General features: G+C 36.8%; 3 protein-coding genes across 4 annotated transcripts; all 3 read left to right on the plus strand.

Annotated features, from left to right (window-relative positions):
* Positions 1–422: 422 nt before the first annotated feature.
* Positions 423–12,350, plus strand: LOC120953194 (odorant receptor Or2-like). 2 transcript variants are annotated; one of them, XM_049606096.1, is made up of 5 exons: positions 423–1,352; positions 10,833–11,087; positions 11,156–11,255; positions 11,921–12,181; positions 12,251–12,350. In XM_049606096.1, the coding sequence occupies exons 1-5, from the start codon at positions 832–834 to the stop codon at positions 12,314–12,316; spliced, it is 1,203 nt and encodes a 400-aa protein (XP_049462053.1). In that variant the 5' UTR covers positions 423–831; the 3' UTR covers positions 12,317–12,350. The 2 variants fall into 2 exon arrangements, with proteins under 2 accessions (XP_049462053.1, XP_040228872.2); XM_040372938.2 differs by lacking the exons at positions 10,833–11,087; positions 11,156–11,255; positions 11,921–12,181; positions 12,251–12,350 and adding exons at positions 1,418–1,672; positions 1,737–1,836; positions 1,896–2,156; positions 2,227–2,306.
* Positions 5,306–6,137, plus strand: LOC120953670 (odorant receptor 22b-like). The gene is made up of 4 exons (XM_040373826.2): positions 5,306–5,418; positions 5,486–5,585; positions 5,644–5,904; positions 5,977–6,137. The coding sequence occupies exons 1-4, from the start codon at positions 5,306–5,308 to the stop codon at positions 6,040–6,042; spliced, it is 540 nt and encodes a 179-aa protein (XP_040229760.2). The 3' UTR covers positions 6,043–6,137.
* Positions 12,351–19,955: 7,605 nt separating the features above from the next.
* LOC120953677 (odorant receptor Or2-like) lies at positions 19,956–23,744 on the plus strand. Its single transcript, XM_049606095.1, has 4 exons — positions 19,956–20,619; positions 20,695–20,949; positions 21,018–21,117; positions 22,231–23,744. The coding sequence occupies exons 1-4, from the start codon at positions 20,108–20,110 to the stop codon at positions 22,624–22,626; spliced, it is 1,263 nt and encodes a 420-aa protein (XP_049462052.1). The 5' UTR covers positions 19,956–20,107; the 3' UTR covers positions 22,627–23,744.
* Positions 23,745–25,060: the final 1,316 nt, after the last annotated feature.

Genomic DNA, 25,060 nt, shown 5'->3' on the forward strand with positions numbered 1-25,060 from the left:
TCTAGAGGATATTTTTTGCGTGTGTTTTATGGCTACTGTCGATTGATTGCATTGAAGGCAGGGTAGACAAAGTATTATATATCATTTGGATACGAAAGCTAAGATAGAAAATACTAAGTAAGTAGAAATATACATATTTTATACTTCGTAGTCCACTTATTACTAAAATACAGAGCTTAAATTACCATTACAGTAGGTAATTCAGTAGTCGTAATTTATATTTTCCTTATCAATGCTTGAAAACTATTCAATTTTTCACAATAAACCTCAACCATGTATCAATTCAATCCCTTTACACCATGACATACTTTGCTGACCCCTGGTTTCAGCTAATGGTATTTATTTGATTGGAAAAAAATGTGATATTCATCAGCTGTTAGAACGACTGGTTAGTTATACGTCCAATTAGGCCATTCTTGACTTGATATATTCCTGGTGATGCAGTTGTGATACTTTGTTACAGATTCGATTGAACACAGCAATAACATCTGGAGCAGTTTTTTGCCTGAAGCCACGCAGTGAGTAGACAACAAAATCTTCCAATTAAAACACGTATCATAAGAATGTGACCAATTATGGATTGTTGGAAGAAAGTAAAGGGAGCTTCATATCTAAAATTATACCTTAAAAGAATGCAACTTGCATAGCTACAGGCGATGAGAGTATGTATAGCTACATCGATCGATTATATACAAGAAAGTATTGGTAGGCGAATGATGTACCGATATTTTTGCTAATTGGCTGCGATATAAAAATGAAATACTCGTTAGTCGCAGAAACACTCTTTTGTGGTCAGTACACAGTGCAACAGTTTGTAAATTCACATTATCAATGGATAGCAACAGTAAGAAAGATACATTTCCTCTAATTCAGATTTCCACTAAGATGTTACAAATTATCCGTTTGTGGAATGAATCATCTGGGCAAAGAATGTCGACATTCGGTGCGCTATTGATTGCCGTGTTCCCAATAATGTGGCTTATCCCTAGCTGGTTGTTTATAGTAAGCTCGCAGGACAATATCAAGCGTTTGATGAAGGCGATCAACGAACAGATAGTGTTTTGTATAGTGTTTTTGAAATTTAGCTTCTATGCAATTCATTTTCGTCGTTGGGAGCAGTTATTTTACGATCTGCAACGTTCGTTCAGCACCGTTGTGAACAATCCCAGTCTCGAGATACAAACCATATTGGGACACGTAACGAAATCGACCCATAAGCTCACTAAATACTATTGCTCTATAGTAAGCTTCAACGGTGCTGCGTACGGCTTATTTCCAATGTTGTTCATAGTGGTTAAATATGCCGTGACGGGCTCGTACGACGTACCGCTTTCAACACCGATTGAAGGAAAGTGAGTATAAATTTGAAGATTGCCCAAAAACTTTAATTTAGAATTTAATTCTGTTTGTCTTGCAGCTATTTTATCCCCGGTTTTCGTACAAACTTTTGGGTTTGGTTGCCCTTTAATTTAGCCCAAAATATGGTGCTGCAGTGTCATAGCTTTGCTGTAATTACCATTGAATGCTTCACATGGAATCTTGTGTATGCCACATCCTGTATGTTTCGAATCCTGCAAATCCAAGCCACCGAGCTTTTAGATCGAAGTCGGGATAAAAAAGAATGGAACATCAAGTTTAAAACATTCATAGCTCTGCATGATTCTGTGCTGAGGTATTAAATGAATTTTGTTTGAATAATGTTTTCTTCAGCTGTAGTGCTGTGTCTTTTGTAACAGATCGGCTAGGACACTGGAGGCAATTTTGAGCGGTCAGATATTATTACTTTATGTTTCTACAATTTTGGCTGTATGTCTTGGAATGGTAGTGCTGACCCTGGTAAGTTGCTGTGCTATGTTACTAGCAGAAGTTCATCTCAACCCCTGCATTTATTTTAGGCCATCGAAGATGTTTATCTCCTGTTAACAACGTTTGTCGCATTTGGCTACTGTATGTTTCAAATGTTTTCTTTCTCTTATCTCGGCACTGAGCTCATAGAGCAAAGCGAAGCAGTAGCGGATGGGATTTTCAATAGCAAATGGTATGAGGAGGATGTAAAAGTACAGAAAGATCTTAGCTTCGTACTGATGCGAGCAAAGAAGCCGGTAAGATTGACTGCAGCAAAGTTGTTCGTTGTAACACGTGACTCCTTCACCCAGGTAAGGCGTGAACCTTATATGTTATTAGCTATAGTTTCTATCAGTTAACTGCTGTTTTGATATTTTGTAGGTTATGAAACAGGCGTACACTATATTTGCATTGATGTCCCAATTTCTGGACGACATTGCGAATTAAACTTTTTATCTAAGCAGTGCGTGCGACATCACAATAGCACAATATCATTGTGAACGAGCGCATGTTTTGCTATGAATTTTAGTAGTTAATTTAGTAGATCAAAATCTAAATAACCATCATCGTCAGATTTTGCGGAGCGCCTGAAAGTATACACTGTGATGTTTTATAACAGCTTCTACAGGTTATGGTTAGATGTAGCTTGCTGATGTTAAAAAAAATGTTTCAATAAATCATATTACACGCTTGTCTTGCTTAATCCAGTTTGTAGCTTGGCAAGAATTAAGCTATATTTACATCAATAGTCAACACTTAGAAATTTAAATAAAATTACTGGTTTACTGATGAGTTTCAAACTCGTGCAATTGAACCAACCATTATTTTTACATAGAAATTATTTGAATTTGAAATTTGACGCCACTGCAGAGGTTTTATGTTTATGGTTTTATATAAAAAAAAAATTATGTAGTTCAATTTATTGTTTGATAATTTTTCAATTTGTTTCCTTCATCCCAGGGTTTCTCAAGGTATTTTATGCATATTTCCTGTATTGGATTGAATTCGTATTTAATGTATTTAATGTTCGTTTCTCAAGTTCCGATAGTTTATTGATAACGTTCCATGCTTATTAAAATAGATTATTTAAACGCTTTAGAAATCGTGGGACAAATCCAAACAATTTCAGGAAAAAAACAAATTTCCTTGGAAAACAACTCAAAAGCTTTGTGATAGTCTAATTCATTATTTGGAAGCAGACAGTTGAATACGTAGGGCAAACAGCAATTAAAAAAAAAACAAAGTATAATAAAATTAATATTTAAATAAACTTTTTACAAAGTTTAGCATTAAATAACGCTTAATTTTGTTTATGTTTTATTTATTTTCATAAATTTTCATTGTGCTTTTACGATATGGTCCATCATGCAAAGGTCAATCAAAGTAAAAAATATAAATTCCTAAAGTAATGTTAATGATTTTTTTATAAATTTATGATCGCTTCTCAATTTAATGGTGTCTAAAGTGAGCTGTTGAATTTTAACAATAAATAAAAAAAATCATAGAATGATGAAAGAATTGTTCAAAAGTACCTTCAAATACATTAAATCTACTTTCATTTCATATGGTTACTAGAAACTAACGAGTTGGGGTGACCAGTTGTATTTTGGCTAAACATTCTACTTGACATTTTCACTACTTGTGAGAGTAGAGTCATCAGTTTGCATAAAATCGCGTTTGTGAGAATACTTAAGTGGATCTCTTGGTATTCCATAGAGTTAAATGAAAATGCAGGATTTCACACTTTATCTCAAAACCGTGGGATACTTTCCCAAATCGTTCTTAAACAATGCCAAAACTACGGCATGATGCTTGAAAACGTTGATAATAATATCTGTATTCATTGGATGCAATGGTGAATCTGCGGCACCTTTCTCGAACACACTGTTCCACGCCCAGGACATGTGCTTCAACAAATTATTTACACACATAACCCCTGTCGACATCAATGTATTGAAAACGCCTTATTATTGTTATTTTTTTTATCAAATAAGAGTATTAAAACAGTTGAAACCACTGTCTTTAAACATTTTAATTTTAAAACGTGCAATTACTCTTTGTTTAAACTGTTAACATTCTGTTAACTGTTAAACATTCGCAACAGTTAAGTTATAAATGACTCAGACTATATGTTTCTTTGTGCTGCAATTATTATGGAAACTGATAATTAAGTCTTTCTCTGGTTATCGAGATTCTTCTATGTGGAATGATGAATCAAACCAACAACTATCAAGATAATAAACATTCAACAAGGACTAATCATCTTTGTAGTTCGTTCTTAAATAAACAAACTTGCACTACCGTTTGAAACGTTTATTAACATGTGAAGCTTTACCGTATAATTATTCCATTTCGTTGTGTGTAGTAGTGATCAGCATGGACTCAAGCATTGGGGGAAAGAGCAGTAGAACCTAGAGAGCAGTACGTTCAAGATGAACTTGCTTGAGTAATGCATAGATATGCTATCCGTATCGGATAACACCTGGTAGGCAGGCTTGTAATGCAGCATAACGCATAGGGACCAACAACTTTATAAATGTTGAAAAAATGTAGATCCATCGTTTGTTATGCTGTAGGAGACAGGGCGTTACCTGGTAAATGATAGATGACGTCTTAATAACTACAACAGCACTAATTATCAGCAATATAAAAGGGGAATCAGTGTCTTAAAAACACTCATTTGTGTTTAGTTTACAGTGAAACAGTTTGTGTTTCTTAACTCAAAATGAAGCCTAGCTGCAAGGAAGGTGTATTTCCCTTAATAAACCTCAGCATAAAGCTATTGAAAATAGTTGGTTTTTGGAACAAAACGACGGGGCAAAGGATTTCAGTTATTGGTTTACTGGCAGTTATATTGTATCTTTTAGCGTGGCTTATCCCAAACTGGCTGTTCATAGTGAGCTCGCAGGACAATATAACACGACTGATAAAAGCGACCAACGAGCAAATACTGTACTTTATTGCCTTCTTCAAGTTGTACTTCTACGTAATACATTATCGACGCTGGGAGAAGCTGTTTTACGATCTGCAAATTGCGTTTAGCTCGGTTATGACCAACCCGAGCCCCGAAATTCAAGGAATATTGGGACACGTAACGAAATCGACCCATAACCTTACCAAATACTACAGTTATGTAGTAAATTTCAACTGTGCATGGTACGGTGTGTTCCGAATGTTGTTCATAGTGGTTAAATATGCCGTGACGGGCTCGTACGACGTGCCGCTTTCAACACCGATCGAAGCAAAGTATGCAATGGCAAATAAAACTTAAAATTAGTGAAACACTGTAATCTGAAATTGTGATAATTTGTTTTGCAGGTATTTTATTCCCGGCCTGCATACAAACTTTTGGGTTTGGTTGCCGGTGACTTTAGGACTAAATGTACTGCTGGAGTGGCATAGCTTAGCTTTGGTTTTCGTTGAAACCTTCATATGGAATCTTGTGTATGCCACATCCTGTATGTTTCGAATTCTGCAAATCCTGGCCAACGAGCTTTCAGATCGAAAACGGAATGAAGGAATATGGACAGTAGAGTTTGAAAAATTCTCAACTTTACATGATTCTGTGTTGAGGTGGACAATAAAATCAAATCGCAAAATCCTCCAGATGCTACAGTGAAGTGTGTTTTTTTTGTAACAGATCGGCTGGGACACTGGAGGAAATTCTTAGCGGACACATGCTTTTGCTTTATGTATCGACCATATTTTCCCTATGCCTGTCGATGGTTGTTTTGTCTTTGGTAAGTTGCAGTTATATGTTGTTAAGTAATCTTTTCTTATTGAACCTCTTTGTTTTAGCCCATCGATGACTTTATTTTGCTGCTAACAACATTTGTCGCATTTGGCTACTGTATTTTTCAAACCTTTTCCTTCTCTTACCTCGGCACTGAGCTCATTGAGCAAAGCGAAGCAGTAGCGGATGCAATTTTCCACAGCAAATGGTACACGCAGAAGCTGAACAGACAGAAAGACATGTGTTTCTTGATGATGCGAGCAAATAAGCCGGTTAAATTGACTGCCGCCAAGTTGTTCGTTGTAACACGCGATTCCTTCACCCAGGTAAATTGTGAATTCTTTGCACTGAATGTTTTTTTTTTTTATAAACTAACAATCCTGTTGGTGTTTTTGTAGGTGATTAAACAGGCATACACAATCTTTACATTGATGTCACAGTTTTTGGACAACCCTGTGAATTAAAATATTTGGATTGTAGAGAATCATACAATTGCGTATCCAATCAATTATAATTGACAGTGCTCTAATAAACGCAAGATTTGCAACATATATCGGAAACATCTCAAATGAAATACCTTAATTTGTGCGTTTGGGATTGACAGCGACGAAGGAATGAAGATTCGACTTTTTTGCTACAAATAATGGATTTAATGATAGAGTGTCTGTTTGTTGATGATAGAAGCGTGTGAACATAATAATGATGTAGAATCACATAATCTAATATCTGTTGTAATATTCGTTATTGCACTCCATTATTTATGCACACTGCAATGTATTTCTTTGCAATGTGTTTGTATGGGGTTGTGAGCTCTTTCGGTGCGGTCAGCAGCCTCGTGAGTTAAAATATGTTTTGCACTTCATGTCCTATATATCTTCTATTTGGCGTAACGATCAACGCGGTCATACTGGCCTATAAAGGCTTTCGAGACTTATTTGATACGACGCAGTCAGTCCTTGCTACGGTGCGCGGGTCCTTATCAGACTTGAACTCATGGTGGGCATGTTGTTAAGTGGTATTTTCTATATTTTATTCCAGTAGTAATTAATACTTTGAGAAAATTCCCCTATTGATTATTTTTGTCCAACAGGAACCGCAAACGGTAATTTTACCACTTTCACATGGAAATGTGAAATAAATCAATAACAAGAATCTTGTTTCAAACACTATTCATGTTTCAAATAAGCAAATGCCAGTGTTGTGTTTGGTAGCGACCGATGGTGGAGGGGGAGGGGGGGGGGGGGAGAAGGAAGGGCTATGTCGATTTGTTTATGATCCTATGAAGCACAGTCTTACTCCTACTATGATTTAGGCCATTGGTGATGATCTCGATAAGATCTTGACTATCATTTGCGGTTCGTTTTATTTTATTTTACATCTGTACCCATAACACAATTAACAATAAACAATACAGAGTTTCGAGGCACAGTTTTTCCCTGTCTTTAAAAAAGGAGACAAATCTGATGTATGTAATTATCGCGGAATCTCTATGTTATGTGATTGTAGTAAGCTGTTTGAAAATGTTATGTTCCGCCACATGTCCTACACTTTCCTGCCTGTTATTTCTGTTATGCAACACGGCTTCATGCCTAAACGTTCGATAGAAACACACCTACTTCATTTGCTCCAATTTTGCTACTCCAGTATTGACAAGGGATGATCCATCCTCCAGGATGATGTCATTTATATCGAGTTCTGCGCTGCCTCTGACAAGGTCAACCATTACATATTGCTTGCTAAATTATTGAAATATGGTGCACACTCAAAACTTTTAGCATGGTTAGAAAGCTACCCAATGAACCGTTGCATTAATGTAAAAATTGGAACAACTTTTTTAGACCCTTTCTGTAACTTTTCTGGTGTTCCACAAGGAAGCATATTAGGGCCACTTATTATATTTATTAACGATATTGTGTTTGCTATTCCCAACATCAATGTTTTACTATATGCAGACAATCTTAAGATGTTCCTTGCTGTTGAAAATTTAAATGACTGCGAAAAGCTTCAAGATTCCGTAAACTGTTTTTTCGCGTGGTGCCATGACAACGAAATGTTTGTGAAAATACAAAAATGTACCTGCATTACTTTCTCTAGGAAAAGGATTCCAATAACTTTTAATTACAAAATTGGTCATGACTGTGGTTCGTGATTTAGGAATAATGTTAGACAGTAAACTTATATGATCGTGCCATTTCCACACAATCGTGTCAAGAGCGTTAAATGCGTTAGGTTTTATTCTACGTGCTTCTTCCGACTTTAAAGATTCTTTCTGTCTTAAATCGTTATACTGTGCCGTAGTCCATCCTATACTAGAATTTGCTTGCGTTGTTTGGTGTCCAAACCAAGTTACCTATATAGACATGATAGAAAAAGTTCAGAAAAAGGTGACACGCGCTATGTTTGTCGTCTTCCTTTGTCAAACCAAATGCCACGCCCCTCGTACCATGTTAGGTGTCAGTTATTTGGTCTCGAAACTTTAGAACACAGGAGAAAGAATGCTCAATGTATTATCATGCATATATTATTAAATGGAAATGGTGTACCTGAAATTTTCAATCTAATCAGCTTTTCTGCACCTACTAGGGACCTTAGAAGCAGGCCTTTAATCAGGATCCCATTTCGATCTTCTTCATTTGGCGCCAACGACCCCTTAATTAAAATGTGTGTCTGCTACAACAGACTTGAATCATCTGCAGATTTTCATATCCCTGATTCTCGCCTTCGTAGATATTAATTTCAGATGTCAGATGTAAAGGTCTAGTGTTATTTATGTTTAAGTTGTTTACTAATTAAGAATATGTATCGGTTATTTAGGCCCATTGCCCGAAAACGAAAATAAATAAATATATAAATAATAATAATAATAATAATAATAATAATAATAATAATAATAATAATAATAATAATAATAATAATAATAATAATAATAATAATAATAATAATAATAATAATAATAATAATAATAATAATAATAATAATAATAAAAATAAAAATAATAATAATAATAATAATAATAATAATAGTAATAATAATAATAATAATAATAATAATAATAATAATAATAATAATAATAATAATAATAATAAAAATAATGATAATAATAATAATAATAATAATAATAATAAAAATATTGATAATAATAATAATAACAATAATAATAATAATAATAATAATAATAATAATAATAATAATAATAATAATAATAATAATAATAATAATAATAATAATAAAAATAAAAATAATAATAATAATAATAATAATAATAATAGTAATAATAATAATAATAATAATAATAATAATACTAATAATAATAATAATAATAATAAAAATCAAAATAAAAATAAAAATAACAACAATAATAATAATAATAATAATAATAATAATAATAATAATAATAATAATAAATAATAATAATAATAATAATAATAATAATAATACTAATTATAATAATAATAATAATAATAAAAATCAAAATAAAAATAAAAATAACAATAATAATAATAATAATAATAATAATAATAACAATAAGAACAATAATAATAATAATAATAATAATAATAATAATAATAATAATAATAATAATAATAATAATAATAATAATAAAAATAATAATAATAATAATAATAATAATAATAATAATAATAATAATAATCATAATAATAATAATAATAATAATAATAATAATAATAATAATAATAATAATAATAATAAAAATAATGATAATAATAATAATAATAATAATAATAATAAAAATATTGATAATAACAATAATAATAATAATAATAATAATAATAATAATAATAATAATAATAATAATAATAATAATAATAATAATAATAATAATAATAATAATAATAATCATCATAATAATAATAATAATAACACTGATATTTGCGAAGCAATGCGGCCCGCGAACTAAGGTTTGGAGACCCCTGACTTAGATAATTACAACTTGTATCATTTATAACGAGTGTACATGTGAATGCGTTGGTTAGATAAGTAAGGGTCTAAGATATATGTAAGAATAGAACAGGGATACCAGATATTTAATTCGTAATTTATGTTTGACGATACTTAGTTTTCGCCAATATGAACACGTAAGATCAACCCTTACTGGTAACAGTTATTTATACTACCGATAAAAGATATATTCCATTTAAATGAGAATTAAGCAGTTATGTAAGCTTACCATTGTGGTTATTTATGGATTTGTTTCACTTTCCAACTGGTACCACAGCAGTTGTGGTCATTTTTAAAATATATTAAATTTAATAAAACAAATAATAACTGTCGCTATTTTAGCTTGAACATTGGCAAACACATCCAATTATTCAGCTATCCAATCAAAACACTTGGCACAACAATATGGCCAATTAGGCATGTATGGAAAATGCCAATGTGGTAGATTTGTTGTTGAAAGGATTGCTAGGAATTAAATCAGTCAATTTCTAGCACATTTACCAACCTTGAGAATAGGTATGGCCTTCATAATCTACAATAGGGAATACAGAGTGATACATATTTTATCATTCTCATACCTTTTCTCCTACAGATGTTTTAATTGGCAGCAATATAAAAGGAGACTCATCGTCGATCGGCGGCACTCATTCGTGAATAGTAAAACAATTTAAACGCTCAGTGCCTCAAAAAACAGCAAAAATTGACATTATGAGTAAGCAAGGTGAATTTCCGCTGGTAAAACTCTCTACAAAGTTGTTAAGAATCATTCGTTTTTGGAACGATTCCCCGGGACAAAGGATTCCTTCCTTCGGTTTGCTGGTTACTGCCATATATCCACTAATATGGCTTATCCCTAGCTGGTTGTTTCTTGTGAGCTCGCAGGACAATATCACACGTTTCATGAAGGCAGCTAACGAGCTGATAGTGTTCTCCCTTATCTTCTGCAAGTTGTGCTTCTACGCAATTCATTTTCGTCGTTGGGAGAAGCTGTTTTACGATCTGCAACGTTCGTTCAGCAGCGTTCTGAACAATCCAAGTCTGGAGATTCAAACTATATTGGGACACGTAACGAAATCGACTCATAACCTTACTAAATACTACTGTTCTACAGTAAGCTTCAACTGTGCTGCGTACGGCTTATTTCCAATGTTGTTCATAGTGGTTAAATATGCCGTGACGGGCTCGTACGACGTGCCGCTTTCAACACCGATTGAAGCAAAGTATGCAATGGCAAATAAAACTTAAAATAAGCCTGAAACACTGTAATCTGAAATTGTGATGATTTGTTTGGCAGCTATTTTATCCCCGGTCTGCGTACAAACTTTTGGGTTTGGTTGCCGGTGAATATAACACTAAGCGCGATGCTGGAGTTGCATGGCTTTGCTTTGTTTTTCGTTGAAACCTTCACATGGAATCTTGTGTATGCCACATCCTGTATGTTTCGAATCCTGCAAATCCTGGCCAACGAGCTTTCGCATCAATGTCGAAATGAAAAGGAATGGAATGGCAAGCTTAAAACATTCATAGCTCTGCATGATTCTGTGCTAAGGTAAGAAACAAATACATTTCGAATAACATGTACATACAGTAGCTATAATAGTGTGTATTCTACTACAGATCGGCTGAAACACTGGAGGAAATATTGAGTTTGCAGATGTTATTACTTTACATATCGACCATTTTGGCTCTGTGTCTGGGTATGGTCGTGCTGTCTTTGGTAAGTTGTTGCTTTTTTCAATCAAGATTTGGTCGATCATGCTTATGATCAAATTCTTAGAGTCGCTTGTTGATGTTTCTTCTTCTTCTTCTTTGGCACAACGACCGTTGTCGGTCAAGGCCTACCCACTGATGAAGTAAGCTTAGCTAGCTTTCTTTGACTTATTGATTACCCCCATAGCAGGATAGTCAAGTCTTACGTATGGCGGTACGGTCCATTTGAGGCTTGAACCCATGACGGGCATGTTGTTGAAGTTTAATATGTTTAAAACGGCACGCATGTTGTGCAACATTACAGTTTAAATCTGTTTTTTTTTTTTTAATTAAAAGATATTATACTTCTTCTTCTTTTGGCTCAACAACTGTTGTCGGTCAAGGCCTGTCTGTACCCACTTGTGGGGTTGGCTTTCAGTGACTTATGGATCATCCCCCATAGCAGGATAGTCAGTCCTACGTATGGCGGCACGGTCCATTTGAGGCTTGAACCCATGACGGGCATGTTGTTAAGTCGTACGAGTTGACGACTGTACTACGAGACCGGCTAGATATTATACTAGTTAAACTTAAAATGGTTAAGAACTCATGCTTGCCTAATGGAGTTTTTTAATGTTACCTTATCTCAATTTCAAAAATGATTTTTTTTCTCACGGAACGCTTTCGTTATAGGCTGTCAATGAGGTGTATGTGCTGTTGACTACCATGGCCGTATTTGGCTACTGTATTTTTCAAACCTTTTCCTTCTCTTACCTCGGCACTGAGCTCATTGAGCAAAGCGAAGCAGTAGCGGACGCAATTTTCCACAGCAAATGGTACACGCAGAAGCTGAACAGACAGAAAGACATGTGTTTCTTGATGATGCGAGCAAATAAGCCGGTTAAATTGACTGCCGCCAAGTTGTTCGTTGTAACACGCGATTCCTTCACCCAGGTAAATTGTGAATTCTTTGCACTGAATGTTTTTTTTTATAAACTAACAATCCTGTTGGTGTTTTTGTAGGTGATTAAACAGGCGTACACAATCTTTACATTGATGTCACAGTTTTTGGACAACCCTGTGAATTAAAATATTTGGATTGTAGAGAATCATACAATTGCGTATCCAATCAATTGTAATTGACAGTGCTCTAATAAACGCAAGATTTGCAAAATATATCGAAAATATCTCAAATGAAATACCTTAATTTGTGCGTTTGGGATTGACAGCGACGAAGGAATGAAGATTCAACTTTTTTGCTATAAATAATGGATTTAATGATAGAGTGTCTGTTTGTTGATGTTAGAAGCGTGTGAACATAATAATGATGTAGAATCACATAATCTAATATCTGTTGTAATATTCGTTATTGCACTCCATTATTTATGCACACTGCAATGTATTTCTTTGCAATGTGTTTGTATGGGGTTGTGAGCTCTTTCGGTGCGGTCAGCAGCCTCGTGAGTTAAAATATGTTTTGCACTTCATGTCCTATATATCTTCTATTTGTCGTAACGTTCAACGCGGTCATACTGGCCTATAAAGTCTTTCGCGATTTATTTGATACGACGCAGTCAGTTCATGCTACGGGGTGAGGGTCGTGTTTGGTACAGTTGCAGGTTCAAGCAGACTTAGCGACGGCGGGGGGCTTCATCGATTTGTTTATGATCCTATGAAGCACAGTCTTACTCCACTATGATTTGGGCCAATGGCGATGATCGCGATAAGATCTTGACTATGATAATACAATTAATTCTTGATTGTACCCATAATACAATTAACAATAAACTATACAGGGTTTCGAGTCACAGTTTTTATGCATTCTTAATCTATTAATATGTTTACTTGTACTTAGGGAATATGCTATTTGCACATGATGACAAATGATATTTACCTTGTTTAATACCTTTTTGGCGCTTTGTATAAGGGCAATTAATAAAAATCAAATCTAATTCAGGATTTAATGAATTATAGAAAAGGAATTTATAGCGTGTAGGAATTTATAAATGAATAATGTTTTAATTCATAAATCATTACGCTATTTGTATTATAACATTAATCCAAATTTATTTTTTGTTGAACAGCAAGCTTTGAGAAAAATAGTAGGCTATGATTATTAATGTGAGGTTCTTGAAATATAGTCTTGTTCCAACCAGCAACCTTTACACAGCTACTCTCTACAGGTTATGGGCCCAGACTCGAAAGTTTATTAAAGATCCAGAATATCGAAGACTTGAATCTAGAAAGTTTAGTGACAATGGCGCTTCCTAGCTCAAGCAATTCCTCGTCAAGTTTCGTCGGTTCGACAAGTATTCCCTCCATTGACCGTCTGCTCGGTCGGGATAATTGGACATCCTGGAAGTTTGCTACTAAAAAGTTTTTACAACTCGAAGGACTTTGGGAAGTAGTAAAACCTGTGCAAAAAAAGGATGGAACTTTCAAAACGGTGGACGAAAAAAAGGATTTGCAAGCCAGATTGAAGCTCATCCATTTACTCGACCCAACAATCTATGTCCATATTGAAGACGGGGGATCGGCTCGATCTGCTTGGCACAAATTGGAAATGGCGTTTGAGAATAAAAGGCTCACTAGGCAAATCGGCTTGCTTCACAAGCTGATTAAGTCTGATTTGGATTCATGTGACTCAATGAATTCATACGTGAATCAGGTAATATCCACGGCAAACCAACTAAATGCCATTGGTCTCAAGTTGCCCGACTTATGGGCAGGAATGATTCTTTTGGCTGGTTTACCGGAAAAGTATCGACCGATGATCTTGGCTATGGAGAATTCTGTTGTTCTGGGCGATCACAGGCGACTATGTGAAGACAAAACTTCTTCAAGAGAGGCCGTCACTACGTAACGAAAATGTTCAAACGTTAGCCACTAACAAACGTCGTGAAGTTTTCAAGCCAAAACAGCAGCCTTCTTCGTCAAAAGGTCCGCAATGCAGGAAATGTGGCCGGTATGGTCATATTGCGAAATTCTGCAAGGATGATCCAAAAGGAGGAACAACGTTGTGTACGGTGCAATCAACATTTGGAAACAGTGAAGCTAACGAGTGGAGTTTGGATTCGGCAGCGTATGCGCACATGACTAGCAACAAGGATTTCTTGAGAAACCTTCAAAACGCAACAGGTAAAGGAGTTGCTGCTAACGGAGGAACTCTGGACGTTGTCGCTCGTGGAACTGCTATAATACAATCGAAATGCATGTAAGAGACTGTAACGATCAGCGATGTAAAGCTGATTCCTGGTAGTAGGAAAGCTGGTAGAAAAGGGATGTACTGTTCGATTCCACCAAACACCAAAGGTTGTAAAGTATATAACCCTAGCGGCAAGTTGGTGCTTACTAGTATTCACAACAATAATCAGTTCAAGGTGGAACATGCAGAAGGCTCTGTCGTGTAACACAGCAGAAAGTTTCAAATTGTGGCATAAACGGATGGGGCATCTGGGAGCTGTGAATCTCAAGAAACTTGCTGGTGGATTGGCAACCGGCATCACATTGAAAAATATGGACGATGCGGATTGCAGAGTTTGCCCGTTAGGAAAACATTCGAAGTTACCGTTTCCGAAGAAAGCTTCTCGAGCTGAAAATGTCTTGGATATGGTTCATTCGGACATTAGTGGACCGATGGAAACGCACTCGCTTGGTGGACATCGATACTACATCACGTTCATCGTTGACAAGACGAGGCGTATATTCGTTTATTTCCTCAAGACGAAATCTAAAATAGAAGTTTTCGAAGTCTTCAAGAGATTCCACGTGATGGCGGAGTGTCAAAGCGGAAGGAAGCTTAAAACACTACGTACAGATAACGGTAAGGAATACATGAACAAATCCCTAACAACATTCTTGCAGAAAGAAGACATCCGCCATGAAACTTCGAACGGATACACACCACAGCAAAATGGACTGGCGGAACGTGCCAACAGAACTATCGTGGAAATGGTGCGTTTACTGTTCCAAGGAAACATTACCAAAGGTTTTTGGGCGGAGGCGGTTTCAACAGCAGTTTATCTTATCAATCGTTCTCCTACACGTGGACACAGTTTAACTGCTGAGGAAGCGAGGAATGGAAGAAAGCCTGACCTTTCACATCTGCGTGTGTATGGAACGAAAACGATGGTGATGATTCCGAAGGATAAGCGACGTAAATGGGATCCGAAATCTCATGAGTGCGTTCTGACTGGCTTTGATGAAGAAACGAAATGATATCGTCTGTATGACTATAAAAAGAAGCAAGCGATCATCAGCCGCGAAGGATTTTTTATAGATGAAGGTTGTTCATCGGACGTGAAAGTTACAGCAATGCAAGAGCCAAGAAGAACATTCGTTAGACTGGACATCGAGGAAAAAGCTGCAAACCAACCTGTGCAAATCGCGGTTCCCAATTTTGCACCTGATGCTGGATCAGACAGCACGTTGGAAGAAAATGATGCAGAAACCGATGGTGAACTCAATGAAAGTACGACAGACGACGAAAACGAATAGTACAGAAACGATGGTACAATCTGAAGGCGATTCGAGTGATTTTCTTGGGTTTTCCGGAAACGATGTCGATGGCTTTGTAGCAGTTGCATCTGGTATGTACAGTGAAACAGGTGCTGATCCTGTTTCACACCAAGAAGCACTCGCTAGGGATGATAGCAAAGAATGGCGGACTGCCATGCAGGAGGAGTATAACGCTCTGATGGAGAACAAAACCTGGACGCTAACTTCGCTCCCGAAAGGAAAACAAGCGATAAAATGCAAATGGGTGTATCGGACCAAATGCGATTCATCTGGAAATTTAACTCGATACAAGGCTCGTTTGATCGTCAAAGGATTCTCACAGCGAAAGGGGGAAGATTTTGATGAAACGTACGCTTCCGTGGTACAGCGGCGGATCTAAAGGTTGGCGGACTAGGCGGTCGCCTGGGGCCCGGCCGATTTAAGGGCCTCGTAGATCTCTAGTCTGTAGTATGCCGTAAGTCTACAAGTGGACAGAGTATTAGCGTCAAGGGCCCTCGGAAAGATGGTCGTTGGGGCCCCGTGGCTGGAGAACCATTTGCACCCTCCCCCCCATGCAGGCAACAATTTTAGAGCCTGTGACCGATGATCATAGGAGTCTCATGGCCACCTCCTTCCTCCGCCACAATTTAAGTATACTGTTCAATCTCCCAACAGCTGGCAGTACCCCCTCCTCCCGGTCATCAGTTAAAATTTACAGGGGCCTCAACTTTTTCCGCCTAGGGCCCCCAAGTCCCCTAATTCCCCGATCCTTGCGTGTATGTTGGCAGCAAAGGAGGTAAGATCATTATCGTTGCTATATACGTTGACGACATGATGATTTTTAGCAAAGATGTGGCATGGAAAAAGCAGCTGAAGAAACATCTTTGTAGTTGTTTCCGTATAAAGGATTTAGGAGCAGCACAGCACTGCCTAGGTATGAGGATTCAACGGACAAAAGACACCATCAAGTTGGATCAAAAAGTCTACATAGAATCTATTTTAAAGAGGTTCAATATGAATAAATGTAAACCAGTGACAGTTCCAATGAACAACAGCGAGAAGCTGACCAAGGAAGAAAGTCCGAAGAGTAACACTGAAACTGCTGCGATGAAAGATATGCCGTTTCAAGAAGCCGTTGGGTGTTTGATGTATTTGGCACAAAGTACTCGACCAGACATTCTGTACGCGGTGAACATGCTGAGTCGATTCAACAAAAATCCAGGACAAAAACACTGGAACGCAGTGAAGCATGCGCTATCTTCGAGGGACTTCTAATCTCAAATTGGCTTACAGAAAGAATGTAGATTCGAAAATTATCGGTTACTGTGATGCTGATTGGGGATCTGATCCAGATGAACGAAAATCCACCACTGCACAATGGGCATTTGCCGGGATGAAATTCAAAAACTCAACTTTGTAGTAGCGCAATTTTAAATAATAGGTTTTAATACTAAGGGTTAAACTAAGAAAAATACCAAATATGAGCTCTTTATCTTTTCTGGTTCTCTAGAAAAGACCTCTCAAAGTCGAGACTTGTTAAAAAAACGTAGAAAAATCTTCACTTTTTTGGAAAACTTTGAACCTTTGTAACTTTTTCAAATATGGACCGATTTTGATAAGTTTAGACATTTTAAAAAGAATATTTAGTCAACTTGATAAATACGTTAAAGATTTTGAGTCAAGTTAATTTAATGCTAAAATATACGATATTAACTGAAGAAACCCCGTGAAAATTGTTATCATTTTAATTTTTGACTTGATGCCATTATGAAAGTGGCGTAGAATGGCGTTGTCTCATATATGTTACATAATAGTGTAATATATATACTATCAAACTGTGAAGAATCATTCTGCGAAAGTTTGCGAACGCGAATTATATTGAAGTTTTTTCACATCAACTTTTTCTAAAAACAGACACATGCGTAACTAGGCGGTTCCATAGGTGCCTAGTGTAGCTTATTTCTTGTATTCTACAAAAATATATTCTACGTGCTTTTGATCACCTTTAATTTCCATTACAAAGCTGTGTATCTTAGTTTCAGCTCATGTACTTATCTAATATGTAAATTTCTATTCTAACCTAACTTTGTCATTAAATATAATGAAGCAAATCATAACCAAATACCTTTTGGTCCTACTCCAAATTAAAGACGGATGTAAGGAAAATAATTCTAAAATTATACGCATAACAAGAAATGTTATGAATGCACCAGCATCTTTTGGTGTTTTGGGAGAAGAAACTCCCAAGAGTCATGACAAACTAAATATAAGGATAGAGGGGAGTATGCTGCAAAGAATATTTTGCAAGAAAGAAAATGCATTTAGAAAGAAAATTTTGTATTATGAGCTGTATTCCTCTGGTTCGTTAGCCAGTTCAATATCAGTAGCTACACGCACTAAAACAAACACAGAGTTTAACTTTACAAATGAGGTAAATACTTTGTTTATAGCTATTGTTGAATTCTGATTTTTTCGAATAGTTGTAAAACCAAGAACATCAGATTTTTAGTTTTATTACCCCATTGAAGGCCTTGAAGGCCTTGACAAAGTATTGGATGAATATTGTGTGATATCAATGCCCAGGAAAATGTGTAATTCATATTTGTTTTAAACAACAGATTTAAAATTTTAACCTCCAAAGACAAACAATACAAGCTGCTTTTCATTACGAATTTGGGAACTTCTTTATTTCAATGTACCTGCTCTATCTAATTATTTAAATGCCTTTATTCGTGTCTTTAGAAATGTGAACTAGACGTCAGGAGCTTGTAATAGCATTCACCTAAGTTGTGTATGTAATTTCCGTGGAGAGGGATACTCTAATGAGTCTAAACTAAAAAAGTTGTGTATGTAATTTTTTTTTTATATATGTACTACCTGTGAGTAAAAGTGATGAGAATTAGGTACAATTGTCCTGTACAAAGCAGAAAATATTATCTTATTCAACATTATTGTGTTTTGTTCATATATTATTACAGTTCATTATTATTACATTACAGTATATTTTAAAATGGTTTATACTATTAGAAACAACAAATACAAGAAAAAAAACACACAAAATTAATAAAACTAAGCAAAGATCTCTTAAAACACTATTTTATGTAGCGCCACCTGGTGGTATGGATGCGAACTACATATAAAATGTTGTTTACTATCATAATACTTTACTACAAACGATAAAAACTAACAATTTCTGCAAAATTATTTTTATTCCGAAATTTGTTCTAAACTGCCCATTGTGCACTGGCAACATCGTTATGGTGCAAGGAGGAGCTATTTCATGGATGTGCAAGAAGCAACCGACGGTAGCCTTATCTACGTGGGAAGCTGAATACATGTCTGTATCGGTGGCGGTACAGGAAGCCTCATGGTGGTGCGAACTTTCTGTGAAACTGACGAATGCGGATGAAGTGATTGAAATTCGTTGTGACAACTGAAGCTGCGTTGCGATCCCGAAGAATGGTGGGTATCATCCACGTATAGAACAGGGATACCAGATATTTTATTCATAATTTTTGTTTTACGTTACTTAGTTTTCGCCAATATGAACACGTAAGATCAACCCTTACTGGTAACAGTTATTTATACAACCGATAAAAGATATACCATTTAAATAATAATCCATTTAAATGAGAATTAAGCAGTTATGCAAGCTCACCATTATGGTTATTTATGGATTTGTTTCACTTTCCAACTGGTACCAAAGCAATTGTGGTCATTTTTAAAATATATTAAATTTAATAAAACAAATAATAACTGTCGCTATTTTAGCTTGAACATTGGCAAACACATCCAATTATTCAGCTATCCAATCGAAACACTTGGCACAATACAGGGTTTCCTACGATTTATTGGTCAGTTCCCATGATTTTTTGGTGCGTTCCCACGATGTTTTGATCGTATCCTATAGATTTTTGGTTCGTTCCCATAATTTATTGGTATTTTCCGATTGGATATCAATACAACTGGACCAAAAAATTCTGGGAAACGGGCAAAAAATCGTGGGAACGCACCAAAAAAATATGGGAACTCACCAAAAATTGATGGGAACCAACCAATAAATCGTGGTAACCCTGTAATATGGCCAATTAGGCATGTATGGAAAATGCCAATTTGGTAGATTTGTTGTTGAAAGGATTGCTAGGAATTAAATCAGTAAATTTCTAGCACATTTACCAACCTTGAGAATAGGTATGGCCTTCATGATCTACAATAGGGAATACAGAGTGATACATATTTTATCATTCTCATACCTTTTCTCCTACAGATGTTTTAATTGGCAGCAATATAAAAGGAGACTCATCGTCAATCGTCGGCATTCATTCGTGAATAGTAAAACAATTTAAACGCTCAGTGCCTCAAAAAACAGCAAAAATTGACATTATGAGTAAGCAAGGTGAATTTCCGCTGCTAAAACTCTCTACAAAGTTGTTAGGAATCATTCGTTTTTGGAACGATTCCCCGGGACAAAGGATTCCTTCCTTCGGTTTGCTGGTTACTGCCATATATCCAGTAATATGGCTTATCCCTAGCTGGTTGTTTCTTGTGAGCTCCCAGGACAACATCACACGTTTCATGAAGGCAGCTAACGAGCTGATGGTGTTCTCCCTTATCTTCTGCAAGTTGTGCTTCTACGCAATTCATTTTCGTCGTTGGGAGAAGCTGTTTTACGATCTGCAACGTTCGTTCAGCAGCGTTCTGAAGAATCCAAGTCTGGAGATTCAAACTATATTGGGACATGTAACGAAATCGACCCATAAGCTCACTAAATACTACTGTTCTACAGTAAGCTTCAACTGTGCTGCGTACGGCTTATTTCCAATGTTGTTCATAGTGGTTAAATATGCCGTGACGGGCTCGTACGACGTGCCGCTTTCAACACCGATCGAGGCAAAGTATACAAAGGCAAATAAAACTTAAAATTAGCCTGAAACACTGTAATCTGAAATTGTGATACATTTGTTTTACAGCTATTTTATCCCCGGCCTGCGTACAAACTTTTGGGTTTGGTTGCCGGTGAATTTAACACTAAGCGCGATGCTGGAGTTGCATGGCTTTGCTTTGGTTTTCGTTGAAACCTTCACATGGAATCTTGTGTATGCCACATCCTGTATGTTTCGAATCCTGCAAATCCTGGCCAACGAGCTTTCGCATCAATGTCGAAATGAAAAGGAATGGAATGGCAAGCTTAAAACATTCATAGCTCTGCATGATTCTGTGCTAAGGTAAGAAACAAATACATTTCGAATAACATGTACGTACAGTAGCTATGATAGTGTGTATTCTACTACAGATCGGCTGAAACACTGGAGGAAATATTGAGTTTGCAGATGTTATTACTTTACATATCGACCATTTTGGCTCTGTGTCTGGGTATGGTCGTGCTGTCTTTGGTAAGTTGTTGCTTTTTTCAATCAAGATTTGGTCGATCATGCTTATGATCAAATTCTTAGAGTCGCTTGTTGATGTTTCTTCTTCTTCTTCTTTGGCACAACGACCGTTGTCGGTCAAGGCCTACCCACTGATGAAGTAAGCTTAGCTAGCTTTCTTTGACTTATTGATTACCCCCATAGCAGGATAGTCAAGTCTTACGTATGGCGGTACGGTCCATTTGAGGCTTGAACCCATGACGGGCATGTTGTTGAAGTTTAATATGTTTAAAACGGCACGCATGTTGTGCAACATTACAGTTTAAATCTGTTTTTTTTTTTTTTAATTAAAAGATATTATACTTCTTCTTCTTTTGGCTCAACAACTGTTGTCGGTCAAGGCCTGTCTGTACCCACTTGTGGGGTTGGCTTTCAGTGACTTATGGATCATCCCCCATAGCAGGATAGTCAGTCCTACGTATGGCGGCACGGTCAAACGAACCCATGACGGGCATGTTGTTAAGTCGTACGAGTTGACGACTGTACTACGAGACCGGCTTAATATCTAGTAGGACTACTTAAAAAATAATATCTACTAGTTAAACTTAAAATGGTTAAGAACTCATGCTTGCCTAATGGAATTTTTTAATGTTAAGGCCGGGCTACATTGATCGTACTCGCAAGTGTAATTTTGATTTTCACTAGCGCATCTGGCGGCGACCAGCGCAAGCTAGATGTCGGTATAATTTATGTGTCAAAATTATTCATGCTTGGTGTCTCATCAAGTTTTGACCAGGCTACTTGTATGCCGTTTGAAATGTTGATAAACGCCTACAAATTGGAACAAAGCAAGCCGTTAATTGTTGTTGGTGGACAAATCGTCATTCATACAAAGCGCTGGGCAACATTTTTCCCCATCTTCCAATATCTATCCATCATTGGGTAAAATTATAGGCTCCTCGACCCAAAACGTTTTTTGACAGATAAATTATACCAGCATGTAGCTTCAACCCGCCACCGCTAGATGGCGTACACGTTCACAAAAATTACACTACGGAGTACGATCAATGTAGCCCGGCCTTTACCTTATCTCAATTTCTAAAAAGATTTTTATCTCACGGAATGCTTTCGTTATAGGCTGTCAATGAGGTGTATGTGCTGTTGACTACCATGGCCGTATTTGGCTACTGTATTTTTCAAACCTTTTCCTTCTCTTACCTCGGCACTGAGCTCATTGAGCAAAGCGAAGCAGTAGCGGACGCAATTTTCCACAGCAAATGGTACACGCAGAAGCTGAACAGACAGAAAGACATGTGTTTCTTGATGATGCGAGCAAAGAGGCCGGTGAAATTGACTGCCGCCAAGTTGTTCGTTGTAACACGTGACTCCTTCACCCAGGTAAATTTTGATTTCGTTTTATTGAAAGAATGTGTTTATAAACCAACTATTGTTTTGGTGTTTCTACAGGTGATCAAACAGGCGTACACAATCTTTGCACTTATGTCACAGGTTTTGGACGACACAATGGGTTAAAAACGCTAGTTTGCACATTCTAACTCACGGCAGCGCTAACGTTAAGGCCGGGGGACATTGTCCGTACTCGCTAGTGTAATTTCGATTTTCACTAGCGCATCTGGCGACGGCTGACCGAAGCATTTTGCCAAACAATTTGGAGCCGCTTCAGAAAATATGTTATTTTTCCATATATTTTAATTGATTCCGACCAAAAAAGTTTTGTAAAAAGTAGATGCACATGTCCTGCACACATTGCATCCATTTTCGTGACAAAAAACGATGAAAAACTACTTAATTTTGAGATCCGGTATGACCATTTTCTCGATGACCAAAAAAAGCTTCCACCAGCCGCCACCAGATGCGCAAGTGAAAATCAAAATTACACTTGCGAGTACGCACAGTGTCCCCCGGCCTTTAGAATTTTAACTCATGAAGTAATATTTGTAATAGTACATACTAGAACACATGTATTATGTTTTTATTTATTTTTTTAATATGCGATTATAAGGCAATTACCACTGACGTTTCATTTTAATGCATTACTGTGTGGGATAATCTGCTTGCTATTAATTTGAGCAAAACATGTACAAAATTTTAATGAATTTTGATGCAATGCATCATTTAAGTAACTTTTGAATTATAAACAATAGAATATTTAAGGGGTTGATCATAACATAACTAACCATAACTAACGAAAATTCCCATGCAGCATCAATGTGGACTTGATGCGGTAGTTTTTGGATGTCGTATAAGCGTGTTCTAGCATCTACAACATCTTAACACTATTAAATTATAATCCGAGTATCGAAAGAAAGCCCAGTTCCGAATGGCCGAGCGGCAAGAAGCTACACATGATGCTGAAAACGAATACTGAGGAAAAAGTCGCTACCTTGATGCGTTTCGACCAGAGAGTGAAAAAGTACTTCGGGAACATGAACATATATGTCAGGAAACGGAAGTGGCGATCACTGGTTTCGGATCTGTCGGCAAAGTCACCATAACTCGAAGCGATCGTTGGAGGAGATGGAGCGGCTATTATTATCATATAAAAAAGTTATTATTCATGCAACAATTATTATAATAAAGTGCAGTACCATTGTAATTGCTTGAAGATACCTTCACTGAATTATATGCAATTTTCCCTGTTCAAATAAATAGCAGACAACAACCGTTGACGCTCATTTTTGAATTATTGAAATATTTCACGTGTTTTATCAAATATGCTAGCCACCGCTAGATGACGCCAGTGTAAAAATAAATTCCCAACCGACAATTTCAAATATTTCCGACGTCGGGTGTACGTCGTGTGAACGTTCACCCGACGTCGGGTGCTCGTCGCATTTAAGTCAATTTTTTTAAGGCATTTAAGGCATTTAAGAAATTCACCAAAATTAGGGCAGATTTTCTGGAGTTTTGTGCTCATGGTTTTTGTCTAGGATAATGGTTATAAAAAAGGTGGTTCAAAAAGTCGATACTCTCTCTCCCCCTTACTCTTTCCTTGTGGGTACCGTACAATCCAGCCAGCTTTTCTCACATGGTAGCTGGAGTGATATCGCTTGTCTGCTGTCTTTTTTATCCGTTCACCCAGATCATATATTCGCTTTGAGTTACGTTGCTTCCCCACGTCCTTCATTCCCACCTTTCCCTCAGCTGTTATTGGCGAATGCTTGACCTTGCCTTGTGTGCTTGACTTGGTTGTTTTTTCCTTCCCGTTTTTTTGGCTGCTTGATGCATTGCGCGTTGTCTACTGCCGTCGTTCGAATCCGGATTTGATCTACGCTCCAGTAGTCGTGTGGATGTATGAATAGATTTACGGTTGGAGCTATTTGCTGGATCGATCGTTTGCATGCCGCGCACGGGTTTTATATTGTTTTTTAGTACAGTTAGTTGCACTTGTGAAAATCAATAATAATAATAATGAATCAAAGGACGATCATCAATGCACTAGCACACACAGCATATCATGTGAAGCCAACCAATGCTTAAAATTGTCAAATATTGGAATGAGGGATGATGTCTTTGAACACATTTTTCTTTTCATTTTTTTTTTATTGTTTTTATTCAACAATGCACAATTCCTCCAATCCCCCCCCTCTCCATCCTTTCCACACAATAGGGATTGCAAGTAAGGATTTAACCACCATGTTGTACCGTCTTCTTCTTAATTAATGGGGGCTCCTCTCCGGAAGAGAGAAAGGCATGTCTCCCCTGCCTCTTGGTCGATGCTGTAAGTGAGGAGGCTGGCTTGCTCCTTTTCTAGCTTTTTTTCTGAAACGCATCATCGTTGCGGATGGTGCTGCGCGGCCATATCGATATCTGGAGCGTGGCATAGACAGTTGTATTCTAGCCCGTCGCTGCACTCGCCATTGACGCAGCATGTGTAAGTGACGTTTATGCTGCATTGTCGATAGCGCTGCGGCTGCGGTCGGGGATTGGTTGTGGCGACCGGCCC

The sequence above is a fragment of the Anopheles coluzzii genome, chromosome 2 (genome assembly GCF_943734685.1).
Source record: "Anopheles coluzzii chromosome 2, AcolN3, whole genome shotgun sequence".
Taxonomy (NCBI): Eukaryota; Metazoa; Arthropoda; class Insecta; order Diptera; family Culicidae; genus Anopheles; species Anopheles coluzzii.